Below are 25,613 nucleotides of genomic sequence, written 5' to 3' on the forward strand. Positions count from 1 at the left end.
GGAGTTTTTAGTGGTTTTCTGACTTTATTTATGATGATGAATATGAGCAGTTGTGAGATGTTAAAAGAGATTCAACTTTGTGAAGAAACTTCCACTTTTTGAAGTTTCTGGATCTAATGAATTGGAGAGTATCTTGAGTTTACGAGATGAATGAAGTTCATCTTTGTTGTATGGTCAAAATTTTTGAAAAAGTATAAAAATAATGTTTGCTTACTTTAAAAAGGAAATTCAAGTAGCATTGAAGATGATAATGGAAAATGTAAAAGCCTCCCATTCCTTTTTCTCACTTTTCAGGCTGGAGAATGTATTTGTTTTGTTTTTGTTTTTGTGTTTGTTTGTGTGTTTGTTTGTTTCTTTGTTTTGAATAGCAAATAAGGAGATTGTATGGAATAATTTGAAAGCTTTTTTGTTGTTGTTGTTGTTGGTGGTGTTTTTTTTTAGGTTTTTTTGAGAAAGAGAAAGCAAGGGAGGGGTAAAGGAAGAGGGAGAGAGAGTTTAAGCAGGCTTTTTCCAGTGTAGAACCCAACATGGGGCAGGATCTCATGACCCTGAGATGATGACCTGAGCCAAAATTAAGAGTCAAATGCTTGGGGCGCCTGGGTGGCTCAGTGGGTTGGGCCTCTGCCTTCAGCTCCAGTCATGATCTCACGGTTCTGGGATCAGGCCCCACATCGGGCTCTCTGCTCAGCGGGGAGCCTGCTTCCCCCTCTCTCTCTGCCTGCCTCTCTGCCTACTTGTGATCTTTGTCTGTCAAATAAATAAACAAAATCTTTAAAAAAGAAAAAAAGTCAAACGCTTAACTGACTGAGCCACCCAGGCACCTGTAAAGGTTTGATTTGATTTGATATAATTTTTTAAAAATTTTATTTATTTATTTGAGAGAGAGAGGAAAAAGAGTGGAGGGAGGGGCAGAGGAAGAGGGAGAAGTTGACTCCCTGCTGGGTGCGGAGCCTGTCATGGGGCTCCATCTCAGGCCCTGAGATCATGACCTGAGCCAAAGTCAGACACTTAACTGAATGAGCCACCCAGGCATCCCTGAAGATTTTATTTTTAAGTAATTTCTACACCCAAACACGAATTGGTTGGTACTGTTTTGAATTATATTATTCCTGTTGAAGAGTGTGAGCTCTGGATTCAGATAGTTTTGGTTTGAATCCTGGTTCTTTTGTCATTTACTAGCTGTGTTTTCTTGGGAAATTACTTAATATCTCTATATCTTCTTTTCCTTTTTCTTGAAAAAATACTTTGTCATGTGGTTGTTATGAGATTAAATGAATTTATTATTTAAACACTTAGCACAGGGGCACCTGGGTGGCTCAGTTGGTTAAGCCACTGCCTTTGGCTCAGATCATGATCCTGGAGTCTTGGAATCGAGTCCCACATTGGGCTCTCAGTTCTGCAGGGAGTCTGCTTCTCCCTCTGACCTTCTCCCCTCTTATACACTCTCTCACTCTCTCAAATAAATAAATAAATAAAAAAACAAACATCTTTCAATAAAAATAAATAAATAAACACTTAGCACAAATGCCTGATGCTTAATAAACACTCAGTATAGTTTAGTTGTTATTCCCGAGAGTTGCTGCTTTTAGGTAGGTATAACTTGGACTGTTTTTCCTTATTATATATGTGTAATGTATATTATACATTATATATATATATAATTATTATTACTTCATTGAAAAAAATTTGCTTGGTATTCCATGGTATGGATGTAGCATAATTTATTTAACCAGGCATTCATTAACGAGCTTCTAGGTGGTTTTCTGTTTTGTTGTTCTTTTTTTTTTTAAATACAGACAGTGCTGCAGTGAGTATTTACATATTTTTTGCATGCTTATGGGATATATGCTGGGTCAAAGTATCCAGGCAATTGGGGGTGGTTTTTTTTTTTTTTAAGATTTTATTTATTTATTTGACAGAGAGAGAGACAGCAAGAGAGGGGACACAAGCAGGAGGAGTGAGAGAGGGAGATGCAGGCTTCCCGCTGAGCAGGGAGCCTGATGTGGGTCTCCATCTCAGAATCTTGGGATCATGAAGGCAGACACTTAACGACTGAGCCACCCAGGAACCCCCAGTTTGAGTTTTGATAGATAAACCTGTTTGTACCACCTCCCACTTGGAGTGCATGACAATGCCTGTTTCCTCACCTCTATCCATGTGGGATATTTTTTTTTCCTGTGTGGGGTATTTATGGATATTGAGCTGTCAAAACAAAATACAGAAATTGGGAACTAGGGTTGTTATTCCTCACCACTGATACCAACTTGTGCTTTTTAAAAATTATTAATTATTTTAATTAACATATAATGTATTATTTGCCCCAGGGATACAGGTCTGTGAATTGTCAGGCTTACACACTTCAGAGCACTCACCATAGCGTATACCCTCCCCAGTGTCCATTACCCAACAACCTTATCCCTACACCCCCACCCCCCAGCAACCCTCAGTTTGTTTTGTGAGATTAAGAGTCTCTTTTGGTTTGTCTCCCTCTCAATCCCATCTTGTTTCATTTTTTCCTTTCCTACCCCCCAAACCCCCCATTCTGCCTCTCAACTTCCTCATATCAGGGAGATCTTATGATAATTGTCTTTCTCTGATTGTCTTGTTTCACTCAGCATAATACCCTCTGGTTCCATCCACGTTGCTGCAAATGGCAAGATTTCATTTCTTTTGGTGGCTGCATAATACTCCATTGTATGTATGTGTATTCCATTCCATAATATTCCATTGTATATATGTGTATATATGTGTGTGTGTGTATATGTATATATATATACACACATACATATACATATACACATATACAGATACCATATCTTTATCCATTCATCTGTTGATGGACATCTAGGTTCTTTCCATAGTTTGGCTATTGTGGACATTGCTGCTATAAACATTTGGGTGCACGTGCTCCTTCAGATCACTACATTTGTATCTTTAGGGTAAATACCCAGTAGTGCGATTACTGGGTCATAGGGTAGCTCTATTTTCAACTTTTTGAGGAACCTCCATGCTGTTTTCCAGAGTGGCTACACCAGCTTGCATTCCCACCAGCAGTGTAGGAGGGTTCCCCTTTCTCTGCATCCTCGCCAGCATCTATCATTTCCTGACTTGTTAATTTTAGCCATTCTGACCGGTGTGAGGTGGTATCTCATTGTGGTTTTTTTTTTTTTTTTTTTTTTTTTTTAAATATTTTATTTATTTATTTGACAGACAGAGATCACAAGTAGGCAGAGAGGCAGGCAGAGAGAGAGGAGGAAGCAGGCTCCCCGCTGAGCAGAGGGCCCGATGCGGGACTCGATCCCAGGACCCTGGGATCATGACCTGAGCGAAAAGCAGAGGCTTTAACCCACTGAGCCACCCAGGTTCCCGTCATTGTGGTTTTGATTTATATTTCCCTGAAGCCGAGTGATGTGGAGCACTTTTTCATGTGTATGTTGGCTATTTGGATGTCTCTTTGCATAAATGTCTGTTCATGTCCTCTGCCCATTTCTTGATTGGATTATTTGTTCTTTGGGTGTTCAACTTGTGCTTTTTATTAAAATAACTGCATTTTCACATTTTTTGACTTCATAATGAGCAAATGCTATAAATTTGGATCATAAAATAGACTTATCCTAACAAAATACTACATTTATGTCATATATATTGGGGCTCTATGTAATTTTCATCTATGCATGGTTTCTGCTCAAAAATTTTTCTGTGTGGAAATAAATAGTTCACTGTTACCCAAACAAATCATTGTTTCTTTATCTTTGCTCTTTCCCCGGGAATTAGTTTCCCTGCCTGCAAATTCCATTATAAAAATCACCTCTTCCATTAGGTGTTTATCATCTCATTAACCAGACGAAACTCCTTTCGCATGTCCTGAAGCTTTGTTTTATATTCCCTTTATGGTACACACACAACTCTTAAGTTATATTGAAGTCATTTAAGAACTCGTTCTATCCTGTTTTTTAGATTGTAGTTCCTGGAGATCAGGGATCATTTTTTATTCACCCTTTATATATGTTAGGGGTTGAATACATATCTGTTGATTTATATTAGAATTAAGCCTATACATTTATAATATCTTGGTTGGCCAACTACTGGACTTAACAATATATATGTATAGTCAACTATATAGGTTGAAATTTTATCCCTTGATTTCATTTTTATCCTTAGAGTGCCGACTTCAGTGTGTGTATGGGCACCTCGGAAGTAAGTGATACTCAGTACTAGCCAGGCAGGTTATCCTCCAGAGGAACCTTCCCCTGCAGACGGGAATTTAATGAAGGGCTGTTCATCATGAAATACTTATCCTAAGATTTCGCTGAATCTACTAGCTAAAGGAATCTCAAATTTAAATGACCTGAAATGCCATTGTTTGGTATATGGGTTTGCAGGTGCCATATTCATTCCATGCTCATTTATCCATTTGTTTTTCTTTGGTTTATTACCTTTATTACTGGTTTACACAGCTATCTCTTCAATTAGTTTTTTATTTGTTTGGTTTTTCAGGGTAGGGACCAGTTGCTCTCATTTTTGTAACCAACATAACACATTCTTACGTTTAGAGGACTAGGTAAATATGTGCTAAGTATATTTTTTTTTACTTAGATACTTTTTCCTCTTCTTTTAAATTTTTATTTTTTTAAAGATTTTATTTATTTATTTGACAGAGATCACAAGTAGGTGGAGAGGCAGGCAGAGAGAGAGGGGGAAGCAGGCTCCCTGCTGAGCAGAGAGCCCAATGCGGGGCTCGATCCCAGGACCCTGGGATCATGACCTGAGCTGAAGGCAGAGGCTTAACCCACTGAGCCACCCAGGCGCCCCCTCTTTTTTTTTTTTTAAAGAAATACTTTAAAACCTCTGATGCTCTTGTGTCATTTAGACAATAGAGATTTGTAAATGTGTTAATAAGTCAACGGAAGCTCTGCAATAGCAGATGACCTATTTTATAGCCACAAGGTGGCAATAGTTGAGCAAATAATTGGTTTTTTGCTTTGTGACTAATACTCTTTCTTAACGGTAGAGGGTAGCATATGACTTTTCAGCACATTGGAAAATGGTTTGAAAGTTTTTGGCACTACACAGTAGAACATTTTATTCTTTTAAGATAGAGAATAACATTTTACTATTTTAGTAGAATACTGGTGTTACAAGACAGTTTATAGTTTTATTTTAGCAATATATTAGGTTTCATGCAGATTTTTAAAAATGTTATTTTTCACTTTTTCATGAGTATTTCTTACTGATATTTTTTATTTCAAGATGCTGGAACATTCCAGAAGGCAGAATATATGAATCAGATATTTTATCCTTTCAGAATACTAGAAAAATCCAAAAGAAAGCTTATTTAAAGGATTTGTTTTAATATGAAGGGAAAAATTCTTATTTTTAGTGTAAGTTTTAAGCCTACTAAATTTGTGTAGTAGCAATATTCTATAGTTTTATTTAACTTTTCTCACTATTTTATATTGATAACTTTAAAAATTATACTAATGCTTTGAAAAGGAATTATATAAAAGTATGTTGAAAAATATTTATGGTTTAGCTGTGGTGCCAGCTGGTTTTTACATTATGAAATTCTAGGTGAGTTATCCCTGAGTTCGTAAGAAAAATCTTTTGAGATCTTTAGTTTCACAGTAGAGTCTTAACATTTTCAAAGCATATTTAGAGAAAATTACCAGTTAATATAAAAATGATAGAAAAGTGAATTGAGGTAGGTATAAATCTCTAGGGAAAAGTCAACACCTGTAATATAAATAATACTATACATTTCCTAAAAGAAAAGATAAATATAATCTGAATATATCCTGTAGGTATTTTGTTTCATGGGTGGTCATATGATATGATCATACCCTATGAGAGTCTTTTATGACTTCCCAAGTCAATATCAACTTTGTGAATCTTAATTAATTCACGTTTGCTCAGAAATCTCCGTTCTTTTAAGGTGTTTGGTTTTTACTTTTCTTTTAAAGATTATATTAAAATTTCTTCTTTTAATTATATACTAATTTAGAAAATGTTTTAAAGTGTTTTTTAAGACTTTATTTCTACTTTTTTTCTTTTTTTTTTTAAAGTAGCTCCAAACCCATTGTGGAGACTACTGTGGGGCTTGAACTCAGCACCCTGAGATAAAGACCTGAGCTGGGATCAAGAATCGGACATTTAACCGACTGAGCCACCCAGTGCGCCAAAGAGTTTTTTATTTTAAGTAATTTCTACACCCAACATGGGGCTGGAACTCACAACCCCAAGATCAAGAGTCACATGCTGTACCAACTGAGCCAGCCAGGCGCTCCTATAGCGTAATAATTTTTATAACATGACTATCCCCCTTAAGTTTGTTTTTATCTGTTGGCATTAAATAATAAAGGAAATAAAGAAAACTATCATAGTTGAGTGGAACGTGGTTTGTAGGGATTTGGAAATAAAACCAAACAGTTGATTCTTTTTGGGTTTTGCCTTGTTTTTTCAAGCATTCTGTTCTTGGCCACTGGCAGATAATGAGTGGTGGACTTCCATTCCAGAAGTCAGCAGTTCAGCAGCTCCTCTCTGGTCAGTTACCCAAATTGAAATGGTTGGGTTCTATCAGAAAAGATATGTGTACACTAGTGCACAGAGTGTTTATCCCAGAAAGATGAAAACTCATGTTCATACAAAAACCTGTACATAAATGTCCATAGCAGCTTTATTTGTAATAGCCAAAAACTGGAAATAGCCCAGATGTTCTCCAGCTGTTGAATGATAAAGCCAACTGTGGTCCATCCGTACTATGGAATACTACTTAGAAGTAAAAAGGAACAAACGATTGATAGACAGAACAACTTGAATGACTCTCAGGAGCGTTATGCTGAGTGAAAAAAGCAGGTTTAAGACTGTTGGTGACATTCTTGAAATCACAGAATTATTGAAATGGAGAAGAGATCAGTGGTTGCTAAGGGTTAGAGGCAGGGGTGGTGGTCAGAAGGAAGATGGGGAGTTACAGAAGGGCAACACAAGGGATCCATGCAGTGAAGGCACTGTCCTGTAATGTGACCGTGGTGAATACGTGAGTCTTCACATGTGATAAAATTGTGAAGAACTAAATATACATACAAGTAATTGCATATAAAACTGGTAGAATCTGAATATTATTGGTGGATTGTATCAATGTTGGTTTCCTGGTTGTGGTATCTTATATGATCTTAGATGTTAACCTTGAGAGAACTGGGTAAAAGGATGGAAGGGATCTCTATGTATTATTTCTTTTAATTACATGGGAATTTACAATGATCTCAAATAGAAAGTTATTTTTTTTTTTAAGGATTATTTCACTAGTCTGCCAGGCCCAGCATTGGTAAGACCAGTGAATTCCATAGTCATGAGCCCATTATCACGTATCATTTCTTGTAAAATGATTTCTTTGGTTAGAAGCTGCTGTGTAGAATACCATGACAATGAATAAGAGAGTCTCTAAGTTTACCGATGGTGGTTTTGATTGAAGCTTTGTGGGTAGCAAAGGCAAATCTATATTTAGAGTTAAGTGTTTATTCCAGTGATTATATATATCACTGTCCTTTCTATATAGAATGGCCCAGTGTAACCTGCAACCAGGTAGCCATCTGATCATTTCAGGGAATGATGCTATATTGGAAGCTTGCTGTTGGTCTCTGCTGTTGTCAGATTGGTCATTTAGCAGTGGCTATAGCTAAATCAATGTGGGTCAGTGTTTCTGAATCCATGTGTAACCTCCATCACATAAAGATTCAGGGACTTGCCACCTTGGTGAAATTTTTCCTTGGCTAACAGTCCGGGACATGTTGAGATAGTCCCTCTACCACTAAGACAGAAGCACATCCCTGCTGCTGGGCGGCTTTGATTTTGAACCCATTTGTGGGGGCAGGAATAGCTGGGGAAGGAGATTGACATCCATAGGACTGATTATCATCTCCTGATTATTCACATTCCTTCTGCCGAAGAAATCATTACATGTGACTGATTTATTTTCTCACTCTGCCCATTCAGGGAAAACCGTCCACATATCTCTTTCCCAGACCTTGTCTTGTCATCTATTTCTCATTCATGTCCCTTCTAAATCCCTGACCATCCAGCAAAATCATTAGTCACTTTATACAAATTACTATAGATCTGTATTTTAGGCTGTCTTTCCTTCCAGGCAAAGCCATCAGGTACACTGCTCACAGTTCTGCCCACTGGGGGGCTGTTCTTTTACCACTGTCCTTCAGGACCGCTCCAACTCTGCATTATGATTTGCCTAGAGAGGTCTGGCAAAGTCTCCATTCTACATCTTTTTCTGCTACAGAAACTTGAAACACAACCACATCTGCCAGGTCATAAACCCCAAGTGGTAGAGTAGCTTGCCTGGTAGTCTGGGCCTATTGCAGAGCTTTGTCTTCTTCTGGGCCCCCCCTCAAAACTGGCTGCTTTTTGTTTTGTTTTGTTTTGTTTTTTAAAGATTTTTATTTATTTATTTGACAGACCGAGATCACAAGAAGGCAGAGAGGCAGGCAGAGAGAGAGAGAGGAGGAAGCAGGTTCCCTGCTGAGCAGAGAGCCCGATGCGGGGCTTGATCCCAGGACGCTGGGATCATGACCTGAGCCGAAGGCAGAGGCTTTAACCCACTGAGCCACCCAGGCGCCCCTGCTTTTTGTTTTACTTTGGTGAAAGGGTTGGAGAAGAATGTCCAAATAAGGTATTTGTTGCCTCCAAAATCCAAAGAGACCCAGTAAGTACTGTGCGTTGTTCTTAGTGGGAAAAATGGGCATCTTGACATGTCCCAGACCACTGGCCTCCTAGGAATTTCACCAAGGCCCAGCATTTTTGTGAGACTTATTTCCCACCCTCTGGAATACATGTGTCTAGAGTAGTTGCAGTTTTCTGCTTCCGGGTCCAATAGGTTTGTGTGACACACCAACATGATATTCAGTGGAATGAAATGGCAAAGTCTTTGTCGACCAGTTTGACACAGAGCTGGTGAATTGGTATAACCCTGAGGTGTATAGTCTTTACTAGCAGATCTAGAAAAAGAAAGCATTTTTCAGATCAGTTAGTGCATACCAGGTGCTGGGGGATATTTGATTCCCTCCAGCCTTGAAACCACATCTGGAACAACAGCTGCCATGGGAGTTACCACTTCATTAAGTTTGTGATAGTAAATTGTCATTATCTAGGACCTGTTGGTTTTCTACAGGGCCACATAGGCAAGATAAGTGGGGATGTGGTAGAAATCACCAGCCCTGTATCTTCTAGGTCCTTGGCAGTAATCCTTGCAGTGCCTCCAGGAATGTAGTATTGCCTTCAGTTTACTTGTACTTTAGGTAGGGGAAGTTCTAGTATTTTCCACTTCTCCTTTCCTACCTTAATAGCCCTCACTGCACAGATTAAGGAACTAAGGTGGGCATTCTGCCAGTTGCTGAGTAAATCTATTCCCATTATACATTCTAGAACTGGAGAGATAACCACAGTGAGTTCAGGGAATGGGCCTGAGCTCAAACTCCCATTAATCATGTGACTCCTCTTCCCACCCACTCCCCCTTTCCCCCTCCCCCTCCCCGCCCCACCCCCACCATAAGCCTCTATTCTGAGTGGAAGCAAATTGAGTCTTTTAAAAACAAAAATTTGACAGACAGAGATTACAAGTAGGCAGAGAGGCAGGCAGAGGGGGGGCGGGGGGGAAGCAGGCTCCCTGCTGAGCAGAAAGCAGGATACAGGGCTTGATCCCAGGATCCTGGGATCATGACCTGAGCCAAAGGCAGAGGCTTTAACCCACTGAGCCACCCAGACGCCCCTGCAGTGCATTTTATAGCAGATCCCTGAAAACATGTTTTGACCATCAAGTTTGTTAAACATTGGAACATGGGTAATATAGAAAGGGATGGTGCCTTGGATAGGAGGGAAATTGATTTCAGAAGAGTCTTTTTAGAATAGTCAGGAAATACATCCATCCTATTTATTTGGCTTCCAGGAACTAAGATAATATATTTATGTAAACTTTTTTTAGTAGTGAACATAGCAGATATCTCCTTTTCTGTCTCGAATTAGAGCAAAGAAGACAAACATTTAACAATTGGTTTTAAATGTGATGACTGTTATTAAAGAAATTGCATAGTACTACAACTAGAAAATATAATACTAAGTGAAATAAGTCAGAGAAAGGCAAATACCATATGATTTCACTCATATGGAATTTGAGAAACAAAACAAATGAACAAAGAAAAAAGAGACAAAAAACCCCCAAACAAACCCAGACTCTTAAATACAGAGAACAAAGTGGTGGTTGCCAAAAGGGAAGTGGGTGGGGGTGGGGAAAATAGATTTGTGGGATTAAGAGTAGGCTTACCATGATGAGCACTGAGTAATGTATAGAACTGTTGAATCATTACATGTTGCACCTGAAACTAATATGGCACTATATGTTAATTATACTTCAATTAAAAGAAAGAATCTGTATAGGATCTTAGAACATGACATTTAATTTAGTTTTAGAAGTGTCTGATATCCCAGAATGGTTGAAAGTACAATTCTGTTTATATACCTTCATGCCTTATCTTTTGGTCAGACAACTTCTGTCTTATTAGAAACCTTTAAAGCATCCTTTGGTCCCAGATTGTGTCTGTCTCTCCACTTGCCTCCCAGCATCTGTGAGCGTGTGACTCAAGCTCATATCAGAGAGAGGGACAGACAGCCACTGATTATCCAGCCTCCTCTTGTAATTCCGTTTCTCCCTCTTGAACATAATTATTTTCCTGCTACTATGGTATATCTCTATTATAGAGATTTCTAAACTTTTTTTTTCCTTATCATGCCTCTTTACTAAGAAATCATTGAGCATATGTTCCAATATGTACTAGGAAGTTGTCTTCCATTTATAATGTTTATTACTTTATAAAATCCTTTTTACATTGTAGAATATTTAAGAATTCCTATTAATAAAATTTTTAGTTATCCAGTCCATTTTTTTTCTTTAACAAATGAGAAGACAAATTTAAGATCTACAACTTCCTCAAGATTTTTTAGCTATTTATTGGCAGAGTTGGTCATAGAACTGAAGTTTCTTGAGTATTTCTGTTATTCTGCTGTATGTTTCCTTTAAGTTTTAAAATAATGTTCTATCTATCTTCTAGCTTCCAAAGCAACTTGCATTTAAGAATCACTGTTTAGCCATATTATGTAGTTTTGAATAGCAGGTATGGTACTCGCATATAAAGTGTGGTAGTTGGACTAGTTAATATTTCATGTTTCTTTTAGCACTAATAGCCTCTAATTTCAAGCTATACATTAAATGTTCTCATATTCATGAAAGTTATATATAGTTAATATACATTGAAACTTTAATACATGGACTTTACATTCTAGATTTTCTATAATAAGTAATTCAAAGAAAAATTAGTCCTATGTAGAAATTATTAGTTAGCACTCGATATGTTTATTTTGAAGAACTAGTTTCTCTATATAATGTCACTATAAATATGTAAATTTATGTTAGTACATACATAAATACGTGTACCATTATTTCTTTTTTTAAAAAGATTTATTTATTTATTTTGGCAGGGTATGATGGGGGTAGAAGGGCAGAGGGAGGTGGAAGGGCAGAGGGAGTAGACACTCCACTGAGTGTGGAGCTGATGTGGTGCTTGGTCTCATGATGCTGAGATCATGACCTGACTGAAATCAAGAGTCTGACACTTAACCGAATGAGGCACCCAGGTGCCCCTTTGTACCATTATCTTTACCTACCTACCAGATAGCCAGTATTCCCTGAAATTTTATGGGTATCACAACCTCATATGTGCAAAACTAACTTACTCTCTTACTGTACTGCTCTTACACCTCATTCATGCCTGCCCTTCTGCCTTACTTTCTGTAGCTAGTTGGAGGTCAGACCTTTCCTGTGCTATTTGGTAAATGTCTCTTTGTTCCTTAGGCTGTATTCCTATGGCCACTGCTTCGGTGTAAGTCCTTTATCATCTCTATCCTAGCTAACTGGAGGAGACTCTTAACAGTTCTCTTTTCATTTTCCCTCTCTCTCTGGTCCATCTTACATACAGCTATCAAAGTTTTCTTTTAAAACAAGGAACAAGTACTGTTACCCCATTAATGGCACACCTCTTTTGAATCCAATGCCACTTAGCCTACGGTACAAGACTCTTTACAACGTAATGTGAGGGTAACAGTTGCTTACAGCAAGTTTTTGGCCCCTAATCTCCGTTATCATGTTGGCATAACTCTGTATTCCCTACCATTTTACATATTTTTACATCAAGGTTCGAATAGAGCCTGGTACATGACAGGCACTCAATACTGAACACATTTAATAAAATAAATTAAAGTGATACTGTTCGCTGTATTTGTAATCCCTTCACCTTCCCCCATTCCACCAGGACAGTGCTGTTCAACTTTTAGGCCTCAAAGGGAAAAAGGTACAGTAGAATAACAGGAATACTTAGGAAATCTGAATTCTGTGACTAATTCTTAAGGGAAGCAGTCACCTCTACGGTACCTGTTTTATCCATGACAACTTATAGCTTTATAGAAATGTTTTCCATAACCAGGGTTAGAATGAACTCCGTGGTATACCCAGTGGGTGACTGTGTGCCTACAGCCTGTGCTGTCTGCATCAGCATAAGAGGAGCTCACAATGTTGTTGTCAACGTGGATTGAGACTACATTTATTATTTTTAGACAACATTTGCCAAGTAAATGAGGAATTCAGAAATGGTTCTAGATTATGATTTTTGAAGGAGAGCCTTGTCTGATTACTTGACGTAGCATCCAAATAGAATAGTAAGTGTACAATTTAAAAACAAATTCAGGTTAATCCAAGGGTCTTAGGCTTGTGGTAAAATTATTTCACTTACTGAAAATACATTGACTTCTACTGTAAAATGTAACAAGTATAGGCAAAAATAATGGAACATAAAACAGTATTTAAAATTCAAACAGTATTTGAAGTTAAAATCTCTTCTAAAATATAATTATTCATACCCTGAATAGCCAAAGCAATCTTGGGGAAGAAAAAAAAAGGAACAAACCTGGACACACCACCGTCTCTGGTTTCAAACTATATTACAAAGCTATAGTAATCAAAACAGTATGTTATGGGCATAAAAACAGATAGACCAATGGGACAGAATAGAGAGCTAGAAATAAACCCACACATAGATGTTTAGTTAATTTATGACAAAAGAGCCAAGAATAAACAAGAGAAAGGGATAGTCTCTTTAGGAAATGGTGATGGGAAAACCGGACAGCCACATGCAAAAGACTGAAACTTGACTACTGTCTTTCAGCATATACAAAAAAGTAACTCAAAATGTATTAAAGGCTGTGAACATAAAACCTAAACCCATAAATCTCCTGTAAGAAAACATAGGTGGTAGGCTCCTTGACATAGGTCTTGGTGATAATTTTTTGAATTTGACACCAAAGGGAAAAACAGCAAAAGCAAAAATAAACAGGTGGGACTACATCAAACTGAAAAGTTTCTTATAGCAAAGGAAGGAAACCATCAGCAAAATGAAAGTCATCCTACTAAATGGGAGAAAAATATTTACAAGTCCTATGTCTGATAAGAGGCTAATATTCAAAATATATAAAGAACTCATATAACTTGGGGCGCCTGGGTGGCTTAGTGGGTTAAAGCCTCTGCCTTCAGCTCAGGTCATGGTCCCGGGGTCCTGGGATCGAGCCCTGCATCGGGCTCTCTGCTCAGCGGGGAGCCTGCTTCCTCCTCTCTCTCTGCCTGCCTCTCTGCCTACTTGTAATCTCTGTCAAATAAATAAATAAAATCTTAAAAAAAAAAAAGAACTCATATAACTCAATAGCATTCTAAATTCTAAATAGACATTTCTAAATTCTAAATAGACATTTCTCTAAAGAAGACATATGGTTGACCCACAACTATATAAAAAATGCCCAACATTGTCAATCATAAGGGAAATACAAAGCAAAACCACAGTGAGATATTGCTAGCTATTATCAAAAAAATAAGAAATAACAAGTGTTGTGAGGATATAGAGAAAAAGGAACCCTGTACACTGTTAGTGCAATGTAAATTGCTACAGCCACTGTGGAAAACGACACAGAGGTTTCCAAAAAAACATTAAGAATAGAACTACCATATGAGCCAGCAATTTTGTTTCTGGTGTTTATCTGAACAAAGTAAAAACTAACTCAAAAAGATGTATGCACCCCCATGTTCATAGCAGCCTTATTTATAATAGCCAAGATATGGAAACAACCTAAGTTTCCTTTGATGGATGAATAAAAAAACTGTAGTATGTATATGTACATATACATATACATATCATATACATATATATGTATGTATATATAATGGAGTATTGTTCAGTCATGAAAAAGAAGGAAATCTTGCCATTTGCAACAACATTGATGGACCTTGAGGACGTGATGCTAAGTGGAATAAGTCAGACAGAGGCAGACAAATATGTATGATCTCACTTGTATGTGGAATCTGAACAAACAAAAATAAAAACAAAGCTCATAAGAAAAAAAGCTCGTAGATACAGAGAACAGATTAGGAGTTCCCAGAGGTGGGATGGGGGGTGGGGGAGTGTATGGGGTCAGAAGCTACAAACTTATAAAATAAGTCAAGGGAATGAAACATGGTGACTATAGTTAATAATACTGTGTCATATATTTGAAAGTTCCAAGAGACCAGATCTTAAAAATTCTCATCACAAGAAAAAAAATTATTTTGTAAGTATATATGGTGATGGATGTTAACCAGACTTATTGTGGTGATCATTTCACGGTGTATCCAGGTACCACATCATTATGTTGTATACCTGAAACTTTTTAAATGTCATCATATTATATGTCGATTGTGCTTCAGTATAAAAATAATTATTCATAATTTTATGAAATTTCTAATGTAAATATTTTACAACAGATTTTTTTTAAAAAATTTTATTTTTTTTAGTTGACAGAGAGAGATCACAAGTAGGCAGAGAGAGAGGAGGAGGAGGAAGCAGGCTCCCCGCCAAGCAGAGAGCCTGATGTGGGACTCGATCCCAGGACCCCGAGACCACGACCCAAGCCAAAGGCGGAGCCCCAGCCCACTGAGCCACCCAGGCGCCCCTACAACAGATTTTTAAAAAAAAAATCTTAAGAGAACTTATTAAATAATTAGTTGTTAATACTTAATTATTTTTTAAAATTTAGGAAGAAATATCTTTTACTGTATTACTACTCTTAGCTCAAACATCTCTTCACAGTTATAAAGGAGATCATGCTATTTTAGGAACAGGCCCTAGTGATGGCTAAATTATTTGCAATAAATTTTTAACTATTAGATTTACTGCTGTATCTTCCTATCATTTAAGGCTGTTTTAATTGGACCATGGCTTCAACCGAAAGTCTTCCAAAGGTGGTGGGGGGAGAAAAAGACGAGAAGGAGGAAAAGGAAGGAGAGAAAGGAAGGAGGGGCTGTCAACCACAGAAGTGGGGTAATGAGAAAGCAGGTTATAGGAAGAAGAGGAAAGGACTGTCTTTGACTGAAAGCAGGATGAGACCCAGAAGCTGATACTCTGCTTTGTCTTTGAGCAGTGCTCTTTTCAGCTGCTCTGGTCGGAGCCTTTATGAATGACATAGTGGCTCCTAGTGGAATGTTAAACAGTAGCAGCTCTTATCCCTGCTGGGTTGGTGTGACTCTTTGCGCTACCTCTAGAGGGCAACTCATAGCCTGTGTCTGCGTAGAGTTTGTTTTGCCCTTGGCTCTCTACAAAAAGAGCTATTTTTTTGAGGTGCTTGTTTAAGCACCTTTAATATACTCTGTGGAGTTATAAAACTAGTAGTATGGCTGAAAGCGTAATATTCCTGCTACCTTTTCAGCTTTGTTTGGCATGTAGATCTGCTGAATTGTTTTTTGGTTTAGATGAGCACTTGGGTGCTCAGGATTCCTTCCCAGTGAGTTTCGACTCACCGAAATCTGTCACCGTAACCTTCCTGCATCTGAGGTACTTGGCATCAGCCAAATGTTTTGACATTCTTTTCTTTTGACTTTCTTTTCCTTGAGGCAGAGGTCATAAGTTTTTGGTCTTTGGGTCAGAGTGTGTTTTACCAGATTGATAAAGTAAAAGGCTTTTTAATTTTTTTTTATTTTTAAAAAATATTTTGTTTATTTGTCAGAGAGAGGAGAGAGAGAGTACAAGCAGGGGGAGTGGCAGGCAGTGGGAGAGGGAGAAGCGGGCTCCTCGAGGAGCTGGGACCCCGATGTGGGGCTTGATCCCAGGACCCTGGGGTCATGACCTGAGTTGAAGGCAGACGCCTAACTGACTGAGCCACCCAGGCGTCCCTAAAAGGCTTTAAAAAAAAATAAACATGGCAAAATTGGGAATTTTACGTTCATACATGGATTTCTGGCTTTTCTTGGAGAATCAAAAGATGTGGCAGCCCTGGACTCGATTTGCGGCTGCAGCTGGAGCCGAGTCATGGCTCTGCCTTTGAGACTGGCGCATATTCTGCTGCTTACCACGTCCCCACCCAGCCTGGCATCTGAGTTTGTAATCCTTAGAGTACTACATGTCTTAAAAATGAGTCATAAATATGGTTTTATAGTTTGTAAAGAAAGCATACTATCAAACTCTTAATAATTCTCCCTGAAATAACAGATGTAAAACTTATTCCAAATACGTGATGTAGGTAGATTAAATTGTTAGTATTCTTCTATAATTAGCTCTCACAAATAGAAACTTAGTAGTTCCCTTAGTTTGAGCCAGAGAATGCACATACCACACCACACACAAATTAAAGATGAGTAGAAGGTATAAGTCTGTACTCATGGATTTCTGAAAAACCATGTGTTTGGAAAAAAAATTGTAAGTTAAAAAAAAAAATAAGGAGTCTGCATTATAGGTTCAGTCATACCTCAAATACATTCAATATGTAAGAAGACTCCTAGAAAATGAGCAGCACAAAACAAGAAGCTATTTTTCCTTAGAAATTTTGTGTTAGGAAAAAGAAGAAAATTATAACAAAACTGTTTAAAAATACTATATAGCAAGAACTCATGTTCATCCTGGTAACTGAAGGACCCTTAATCACTTTTATCTTAATCTGTATTTAAACAAAAAAAACCCTTTTGTTGGGCTATTTTTTTTAAATTTTTTTTTTAATTTAAATTTATTTATTTGTTAGAGAGAGAGCAAGCACAGGCAGACAGAGTGGCAGGCAGAGGCAGAGGGAGAAGCAGGCTCCCCGCCGAGCAAGGAGCCCAATGTGGGACTCGATCCCAGGACGCCGGGATCATGACCCGAGCCGAAGGCAGCCGCTTCACCAACTGAGCCACCCAGGCATCCCTGTTGGGCTATTTTTTAATTGAAGTATAATTAACATACAATGTTGTATTGGTTGGTGTATATGATATGAGTCAGCAGTTCTGAACATTAATGCTCATATGATAGGTGTACTCTTAATCCCCTTGATCAGTTTTACCCATTCCTTCCCTCTCCTACTTCTCCCTCTGGCAACTACCAGTTTGTTCTCTTTTAAAGAGTCTGTTTTTTTGTTTGTCTCTTTTTTTATTTGTTCATTTGTTTATTTTGTTTCTTAAATTTAATATATGAGTGAAATCACTAAATTCCACATCAGAGTGAAATCATCTGATAATTGTCTTTCTCCTTCTGACTTATTTTATGTAGCATTGTATGCTCTAGGTTCCATCCATATTGTTGAAAATGGCAAGATCTCATTTTTTTTTTTGTGGCTGAGTAATATTCTATTGTATATTTATACTACATTTTCTTTATCCATTCATCTGTCACTGGATACTTGGGTTGCTTTTATACTTTGCTATTGTAAATAATGCTACAGTAAACTTAGGGGTGCGTGTATCTTTTCTAATTGGTTTTCATTTTCTTTGGTTAAATACCCAATAGTGGGATTAATGGATCATATGGTAAATCTCTTTTTCATTTTTTGAGGAACCTCCATACTGTTTAGTTACTCCCACTAAACTTGAATTTGAAGGCATTTCCCCCCCCACTAGATGATCAGTATTAGGAATAAAGTTAATCACCTTCTTGGATGCCCTACTCACTCACATACTCAGACTCTGAGCCCCCTCTGTCCCCATGGTAGGAGGTTTTATCTAAGGATAGTCCTTACTTTGCTCATATTCCAGATTCTACTCTGAGCCACGACATCAGCATCATTTCTCCTAAGTGCTTTTCTTGATTTCCTCTTCAAAAAGGAAAGGGAGGAAGAAGAAGTTGAAGAGTATATCTAGTTTTTTCAAGGAAAATTCCATTTAAATATTTTTTTGTATTGCCACAAAATATAAATATACAACATGTTAACTTTTAAAAGTTTCCCCTGTAAGATTTTATTATATCTATCACATTATACCTTTTTGAATTATATGCATATAAATCTCTCCTCTTTTTTTTAGGGCTCTCCAAAAAATGTGGAATCCTTTGCATCTATGCTGAGACATTCTCCTCTTACACAGATGGGACCTGCCAAGGATAAACTAGTCATTGGACGAATCTTCCATATTGTAGAAAATGATCTTTATATAGATTTTGGCGGCAAGTTTCATTGTGTATGTAGAAGACCAGAAGTGGATGGAGAGTAAGTAGAATCATTTCCAGGTGTTTTGAGAGTGTTGGTAAAAGTCGAGATACCTCAAAAGTATTATTGAACTTTAATTGGTGATTTGCTAGAAGTCAGAAAATATATTTTATTTCTCTTCATTATGTTAGTTAGGGAAATTAGGTGGGATTCATGTCATGTCATTTTAGTCACATTAGGCTAGGTTCATATCTTCTCAAAGCAGTGAGAGCACTTTTGGGGAAGATTTTGATGTTCATCCTGGTAATAAACTATTCCCCACCATGAAATTAAAACAAGCTTTATAGTGATACATACTGCTCAGGCCATTTTACATGTAATCTTTTTTGCTTCTTTCTCTGTTCCATAGTCGTCTGCTTCTCAGAGACGTCTCCCTTTCTACTTCTTCATGCTCCTTTCCTCTCCTGCTACCAAATTCCGATGCTTTATCATTTTCTTTTCTTATTTTGCATCTATTCTCAGAATTATAATTTTCCCTATTATAGAACAGAACAGAATTATAATTTTCCCTATTATAGAACAGAATTCATTCTGTTTATAACTTACAAATAAAGATACTTGTGAGTATAAATATGCACTGGGGAAACCATTAAGGTAGGAGATCTAGGAGTAGCATATCAAGAGTGAAAGGAGATGTGGAACTAAGATTTTGGGATTGGAAAACAGTGGTAAGCAGTATAGAAATTATTTTTCCCATCAGTTTTTAATGTGCACATTTTAAAAATTTCAGTATTTTTGATATTTTGATACCAGGATGCATCTTAGAGTTGATATGTCATTTTAATTGGCAGTGTTTTTTATTCTTAATAGTACATAAAGTATCGGTGACTCTAGTACTCATTGGTGTTTTAGGATGAATTACAGTGATTAAGAAGTTTGTGATGTTTAAGAATGAGTCATAGTGTAGAGATGAATAGGGAAAGAATCTGCTCTAGATCTAAGAGAGCAGTTATGAAAATGAGTTGCCTCTCTACTGAGAGTTCTGGATATCTAAAGGTCCAGTTGGTAACTGGGCTCAAATGATTCGGAGACATAAACTCATTCTCCCTGAATCTGAATTGGACCTGACAAACTTAATACAAATTTCCTCAGATCAGTGGCATGTGAATAAATATTTAATAATTAGTTCTCCAATAGAAAAGGCCCAGATTTGCCAATTTCTGTGGTCTAAAACACTCCCGCCGTGGCCAGTCCTTTTTTTTTTCTTTTTTAGAGATTTTATTTATTTATTTGAGAGAGTGAGAGAGAATATGAGAGGGGAGAAGGTCAGAGGGAGAAGCAGACTCCCCATGGAGCTGGGAGCCTGAAGTGGGACTCAATCCCAGGACTCCGGGATCATGACCTGAGCTGAAGGCAGTTGCTTAACCAACTGAGCCACCCAGGTGGCCCCTCGCCATGGCCAATCTTAAGTTACCGGTGTAATGCCCCTGAGTGCAGAGTTGAGAATACGTGTACACAGTCAGCTCCCGCTGGCTCTAGCACACCACTACCTCGGATAATCACAGGCTAGACAGTGTCTTGCAAGGTAAGTGCCATGAACCAGGTCATACCTAGGAAAGAAAACGGGCCGCTTATGCTACCTCACATTGAGAGGTAATGGCTCAAGATAGCTTGTCTTGGTATCAAATAACATATATGCTTAGTCAAAAATAGTAAGAACTCAAGAAATTTCTAAGTAGAATAAGTCTGTCAATGCAGATATTAATAGTGCCTTTCTATTGTGTAATGGGTCATTGAAGGGTTTAAATCAGGTAATGTATGTAAAGATTTAGATTGGTTACTGGCATTAATAAACATGCTACTATTATTACTGTTCTTGAATCCTGGTGATTTGGATTTCTGTGAAGTAATGATGACATTCCTCAAGAATTCCTATTGGTGAGGGTTTTGCAGGAGGCAGGTGTGAAGATAGGTGGTCCTAAAGTTATCCTTCAAGAGAGTCGTCCTGAGCTCTTGGATATTGTCAGTAGTGGCTGTGGCAGATCACTTTTCATTAGTAGAAACTATATCATTTTCTATATTTAAAATTGAAGTACTGTTTTATTTTATACAAAGAAATCTTCTCATCTCCCTGCAATTGATAAGCTTTCATCATGCTCCCATGGGTGATATTCAGGTGCAATGGCCATCTTTTTTTTTTTTTTTTAAAGATTTTATCTATTTATTTGACAGACAGAGATCACAAATAGGCAGCGAGGTAGGCAGAGAGAGAGGAGGAAGCAGGCTCCCCACTGAGCAGAGAGCCCGATGCGGGGCTCGATCCCAGGACCCTGAGATCATGACCTGAGCCGAAGGCAGAGGCTTTAACACACTGAGCCACCCAGGCGCCCCGGCCATCTTTATTCTTACAAGCTGACCTAACTTGCAGCCAGAACATCGGTATTAACTTTACAAAAAATACATTTTACAGATAACTCTGCTGAATTACGAGTATTTCACCAGCTCAGTCAGATTTATCACAACTTGCAAATATAGCATACGTGTTTCCTTATGTTTGTGGTTAGAACTTTGTTCATGATATTTCTTTCATGGGTATTTATTTTTTTGTGGATATTCTTTGATGTATACTGTTTTTTCCCATTTTGTTAAAATTTTAAAACATCAATTTTTTTCATTATATGTTTGAACATAATATTACAGAATGCCTTAAGAAACTAGAGTTTCTGATTCGATTCTCAGACCTTATTTACTACATCACGGAATTTTAAGTATCAGTTTTTGTGACTAGATATTTCTCTAGTAAGTACCATAATACGGTTTGAGTTTATTTTATGTACAGTATAGCTTTAAGTGTTTAAATACTAGAATTTGTCGCAACATTTACTGTCTTAATTTTTCATTGAAAACTATACATTTACCACCGAAGCACATATTCTGTTACAGAAATTACTATATAGTTGAAGCCTTCATCTCCACATAAATTCCTGCCAGCGAAGCAATCTGTTTAACAAAAGATTTTTGGGGGTGAGACGGTTGGCTCATGATAATTTTTCAAGTGAATTGTCTAGCCTGTGGAGCAGTCTCTGTATTAGAGTCTTTTTAAAATTTTTTATGTATTTAGCAAAGTTAAATGCCTGCATCTCTTTGTTTTTTAGTTACCCTCAATAGTTATCTTTCAACTCCTGCTTTCATCTGATTGCCCAGGACCCAATCACTCTCCACAGAAATTTCCATTTCAACTCCCAAATCACTCACAAAATCAATACATTTATGGCTGAGGATCATGAAGAGTGCAGGAGTTGATTTATTTGTTCATCCATCCATTCACTTATTCAGCATATGTTTACTGGACCTCTTCAGTTTGGCAGGCACTTTCGTTAAGGGCTGGTAAACTAGTCAGACTAGCTCTCTGTTCTCGTGAAGTTGGGGCAACAACTTCTACTGGAGGGATGGAGAATATATAGTAAAGAAGTACACAAATAGGTTTTAAAAATTGGTAATTACATTAGTAAAAAGGGATAATGTGACAAAATATCTGGCAGGTGGAAGATAACAGTAGTTAGGAAAGGGCTTTGATTACTACTTCTACTGCTGAAAATCTGAAATACCCTCAGAGTGCATTTTTGTTAATTCTTTTAATGGTAAGCAAGAGTTACGGCTTAAATTCTATTCCTCTCTGGTCCTACAGACTGGTAATATTATTTCTAATAATGTGCTAAGGGGAGTAGTTTACTTTAGTCAAGATTTGGCTTGAATGGTTTGGTTCCTTTTGTTCCCTTCCTGTCTGTGTGTATACATACCTTCATGGCTATGTAGGTAACAACTACAGCTCCCTCTCTGCATACATTGTTTTCTGGGGAGAAACGTTCTATCTTAGCAAATCCTTTGTTGTCCAGTTTTTTTTTTTTTTTTAAAGGTTTTATTTATTTATTTGACAGACAGAGATGACAAGCAGGCAGAGAGGAAGCAGAGAGAGAGAGGAGGAAGCAGGCTCACCTGCTGAGCAGAGAGCCCGACGCGGGGCTCGATCCCAGGACCCTGGGATCACGACCTGAGCCGAAAGCAGAGGCTTTAACCCACTGAGCCACCCAGGCGCCCCTGTTGTCCAGTTTTTAATTCATCATGGAAAGGTTTCCACTCTTCACAAAATATTTTTTAAATTTCTTGATTTCTATATGTAGAAATGCTTAGGTTCTTTCCAAAACCCTTCCCTAGGTCTCTTATAGTTACTTGTCACTTATGCTTTGAAAGTATTGAGGCGCCTGAGTGGGTCAGTTGGTTAAGTGTCTGACTCTTGATTTTGGCTCAGGTCATGATTTCAGGGCTGTGAGACTGAGCCCCATGTCAGGTTCCATGCCGAGCATGGAGCCTGCTTTAGATTCTTTCTCCCTTCTCCCTTTCACTCTGCCTCTCCCCCTCACTCTTCCCCTCTTAAAAAAAAAATGTATTACAGAAAAGTGTCAAATCAGCATAGTTACTGTTTCAGTTACTTTGCCTTTCTACCTGTATCCAAGACAAAATTTGTGGGTGGGAAATATTTTATTTAGATCTATGTGTTGTCTTTATAGTTGGTAGAAAGATGATAATAACAAATGAGAAAGTAATGAGATCGAGGTCTCTGGTCATCCCCTCTTCATATCTACAAGTTTAGATTACATGACTAGATAGAGCAGCTTTTTGGGCTGGACACATGTTTGCTCTCCACCTCTGTGATGTCAGGCTGCCTCTGAACAGATTTTAAGGGGGGTGACTGAGTAATGGCATAACTTCTTGCTTGGATACATTTACTTAAGAGCCTACAAGTAAGATGTAGATATTTTACATAATTTGTTTATCATTCATCAGCCTGATCTGCTTCTTTTAATTCCTTTTGAGAACCACTTTTTTCTCTTCAGTTTGACTTCTGTGTCGTTGAATCTGTTCTACTTTAGGACAGTTTCAATTAATTAAATGCAAAGAAAAATAAGTCAAATTTAATAAAATACCCAGTTTGGCAAAATGTTTTAATTTTTTCATTATTTTTAAGATTTTTAAAAAGTTTTAAATTTTAATTCCAGTATGGTTAACATACAGGGTTATATTAGTTTTAGATGTACAATATAGTGATTCAATGATTTGGTATATTACTTAGGGTTCATTGTGATAAGTGTAAACTTTAATCCCCATCACCTGTTTCACCCATCCCCCACCGGCCTTCCCTGGGGTAACCATCCATTTGTTATCTATAGTGAAGAATCTCTTTCTTGGTTTGTCTTTTCTCTTTTTTTCCTTTTGCTCATTTGTTTCTTAAATTCCATGTGAGTCAGATCATGTGGTATTTCTCTTTCTCTGAGTGACTTATTTTGCTTAGCATTATATACTCTCGACTTCTATCAGTGTTTTTGCAAATGGCAAGATTGCATTTTTTATGGCTAGATAATATTCCACTGTGTATGTATATACCACATCTTCTTTAACCATTTATCTGTCAGTGGACACTTGGGCTTCTTCCATAATTTGGCTGCTGTAATACTGCAGTAAACAGGGCTGCATATATCCCTTTGGATTAGTTTTTGTGTGTGTGTGTGTTTTGGGAGTAAATACCCAGTAGTGCAATTACTGGATTGTAGGGTAGTTTTATTTTCAGCTTTTTGTGGAACCTCTATACTGTCTTCTCCAGTGGCTGCAATAGTTTATATTCCTACCAACAGTGCACAAGGGTTCCTTTTTCTCCACATCCTCAGCAACACTTGTTTCTTTCATTATTGCTTTTAATATAGTTGATGGTGTTTCAAACTCAGAGCAGCTGATAAGAATCAGAAATTATTTTGGTTAACTGAATATTCTAATTAGCTAAGTGATAGCCTTTTAATAAGTTCTATAGCTTTTTTGTTTTGATACTTGTTTTTGCTTATACCTTGCTCTATTCTCAACATGGAGCTTGAACTCACAACCCTGAGATCAAGAGTCACTTGTTCTACCACCTAAGCCAGCCAGGCATCATCCCTGATGATAATTTAAAGGAACACTTTCAGCCTCTGTCCCAAGGAGCTCTTGAGTTCTGCAGAAAGGCTTCAGAGACTCTTCTGGGGTATCCGGGAAGTTAGACCCTACTTTCAGAGTGGCTCCATCTTCATTTTATACATTACAATTCTGGAACACTTTGTTTAAAGAGTCGGGAAGCACCTGGGTGGCTCAGTCAGTTAAGTGTCTGACTCTTGATTTGGCTCAGGTCGTGATCTCAGACCGCAGATCTGCTCCACAGAGAGGGAGTCTGCTAGATATTCTCTCCCCGGCCCCACTCTCTCTCTCAAGTGAATAAATAAATCTTAAAAAAAAAAAAAAAAGTGTATGTGGTAAATGGTATATTTCTACCACACACACACAAAAAGTTTGAAAAATACTTCTAAAAGAAAATTAATTCTAGAAAGACATTATACTAATAGTCACAGTCATCAGAGTATAAGCTATGGTATTTAAGCATGAATAATAGTATTGTGATCCACTTAGACTGAGTTGCAAAATAGAAATAAATTAATTCAGAGATCTTTGAGGTGTGGATGGGGCCCAATTTTAACAATACCAACCTTAAAAGTTTTAACCATTATATTGTTTTTCTTTCATGTCAGATTGTGACTTGAAATCAGAAATCAGATTATGAAAATTTGAGCCAATGACTCAGGCATTAACTTCTTTGGCAGTTATCATTGCATTAACTGACTTGCTAAATTAATCAACATTTTCTTCTCTAAAACCCACTGACTGATACCAACATTAACTGGAAAATTAGAAATTGGTGGTCCTCTACAATATCTGGTTCTTTTACTTCTTCTGTTCAACTATATCTTTAGCTAAAGCTAGTTGTGCTTGTTCCCAAATCTATTTATTTTATTTTTTTATTTGACAGAGATAGAGACAGTGAGAGAGGGAACACAAGCAGGGTGAGTGGGAGAGGAAGAAGCAGGGAGCCTGATGTGGACTTCAGTCCCAGGACCCTGGGATTGTGACCTGAGCCAAAGGCAGACGCTTAATGACTGAGCCACTGAGGCGCCCCCCAAAACCTATTTATATTATTAAGTAATTTTTTGATTATTGCATAAATTAATAAAATATGAGTA

The 25,613-nt window shown here is 37.6% G+C and overlaps 1 protein-coding gene across 2 annotated transcripts in view; it reads left to right on the top strand.

The window, feature by feature from the left end:
- LOC308341927 (tumor protein D52) overlaps positions 1-25,613 on the top strand; it is a gene marked incomplete at its 5' end in the record, with an annotated part of 228,157 nt that overhangs the window by 118,462 nt on the left and 84,082 nt on the right. For both annotated transcript variants that reach the window (XM_080802073.1, XM_080802071.1), the window contains one exon: positions 18,395-18,576. In XM_080802073.1, coding sequence (XP_080658199.1) covers positions 18,395-18,576 — 182 coding nt within the window. The remainder of the gene's footprint in view (positions 1-18,394; positions 18,577-25,613) is intronic.

The sequence above is a fragment of the Martes martes genome (assembly GCF_963455335.1).
Source record: "Martes martes genome assembly, chromosome: 4".
Classification (NCBI taxonomy): Eukaryota; Metazoa; Chordata; class Mammalia; order Carnivora; family Mustelidae; genus Martes; species Martes martes.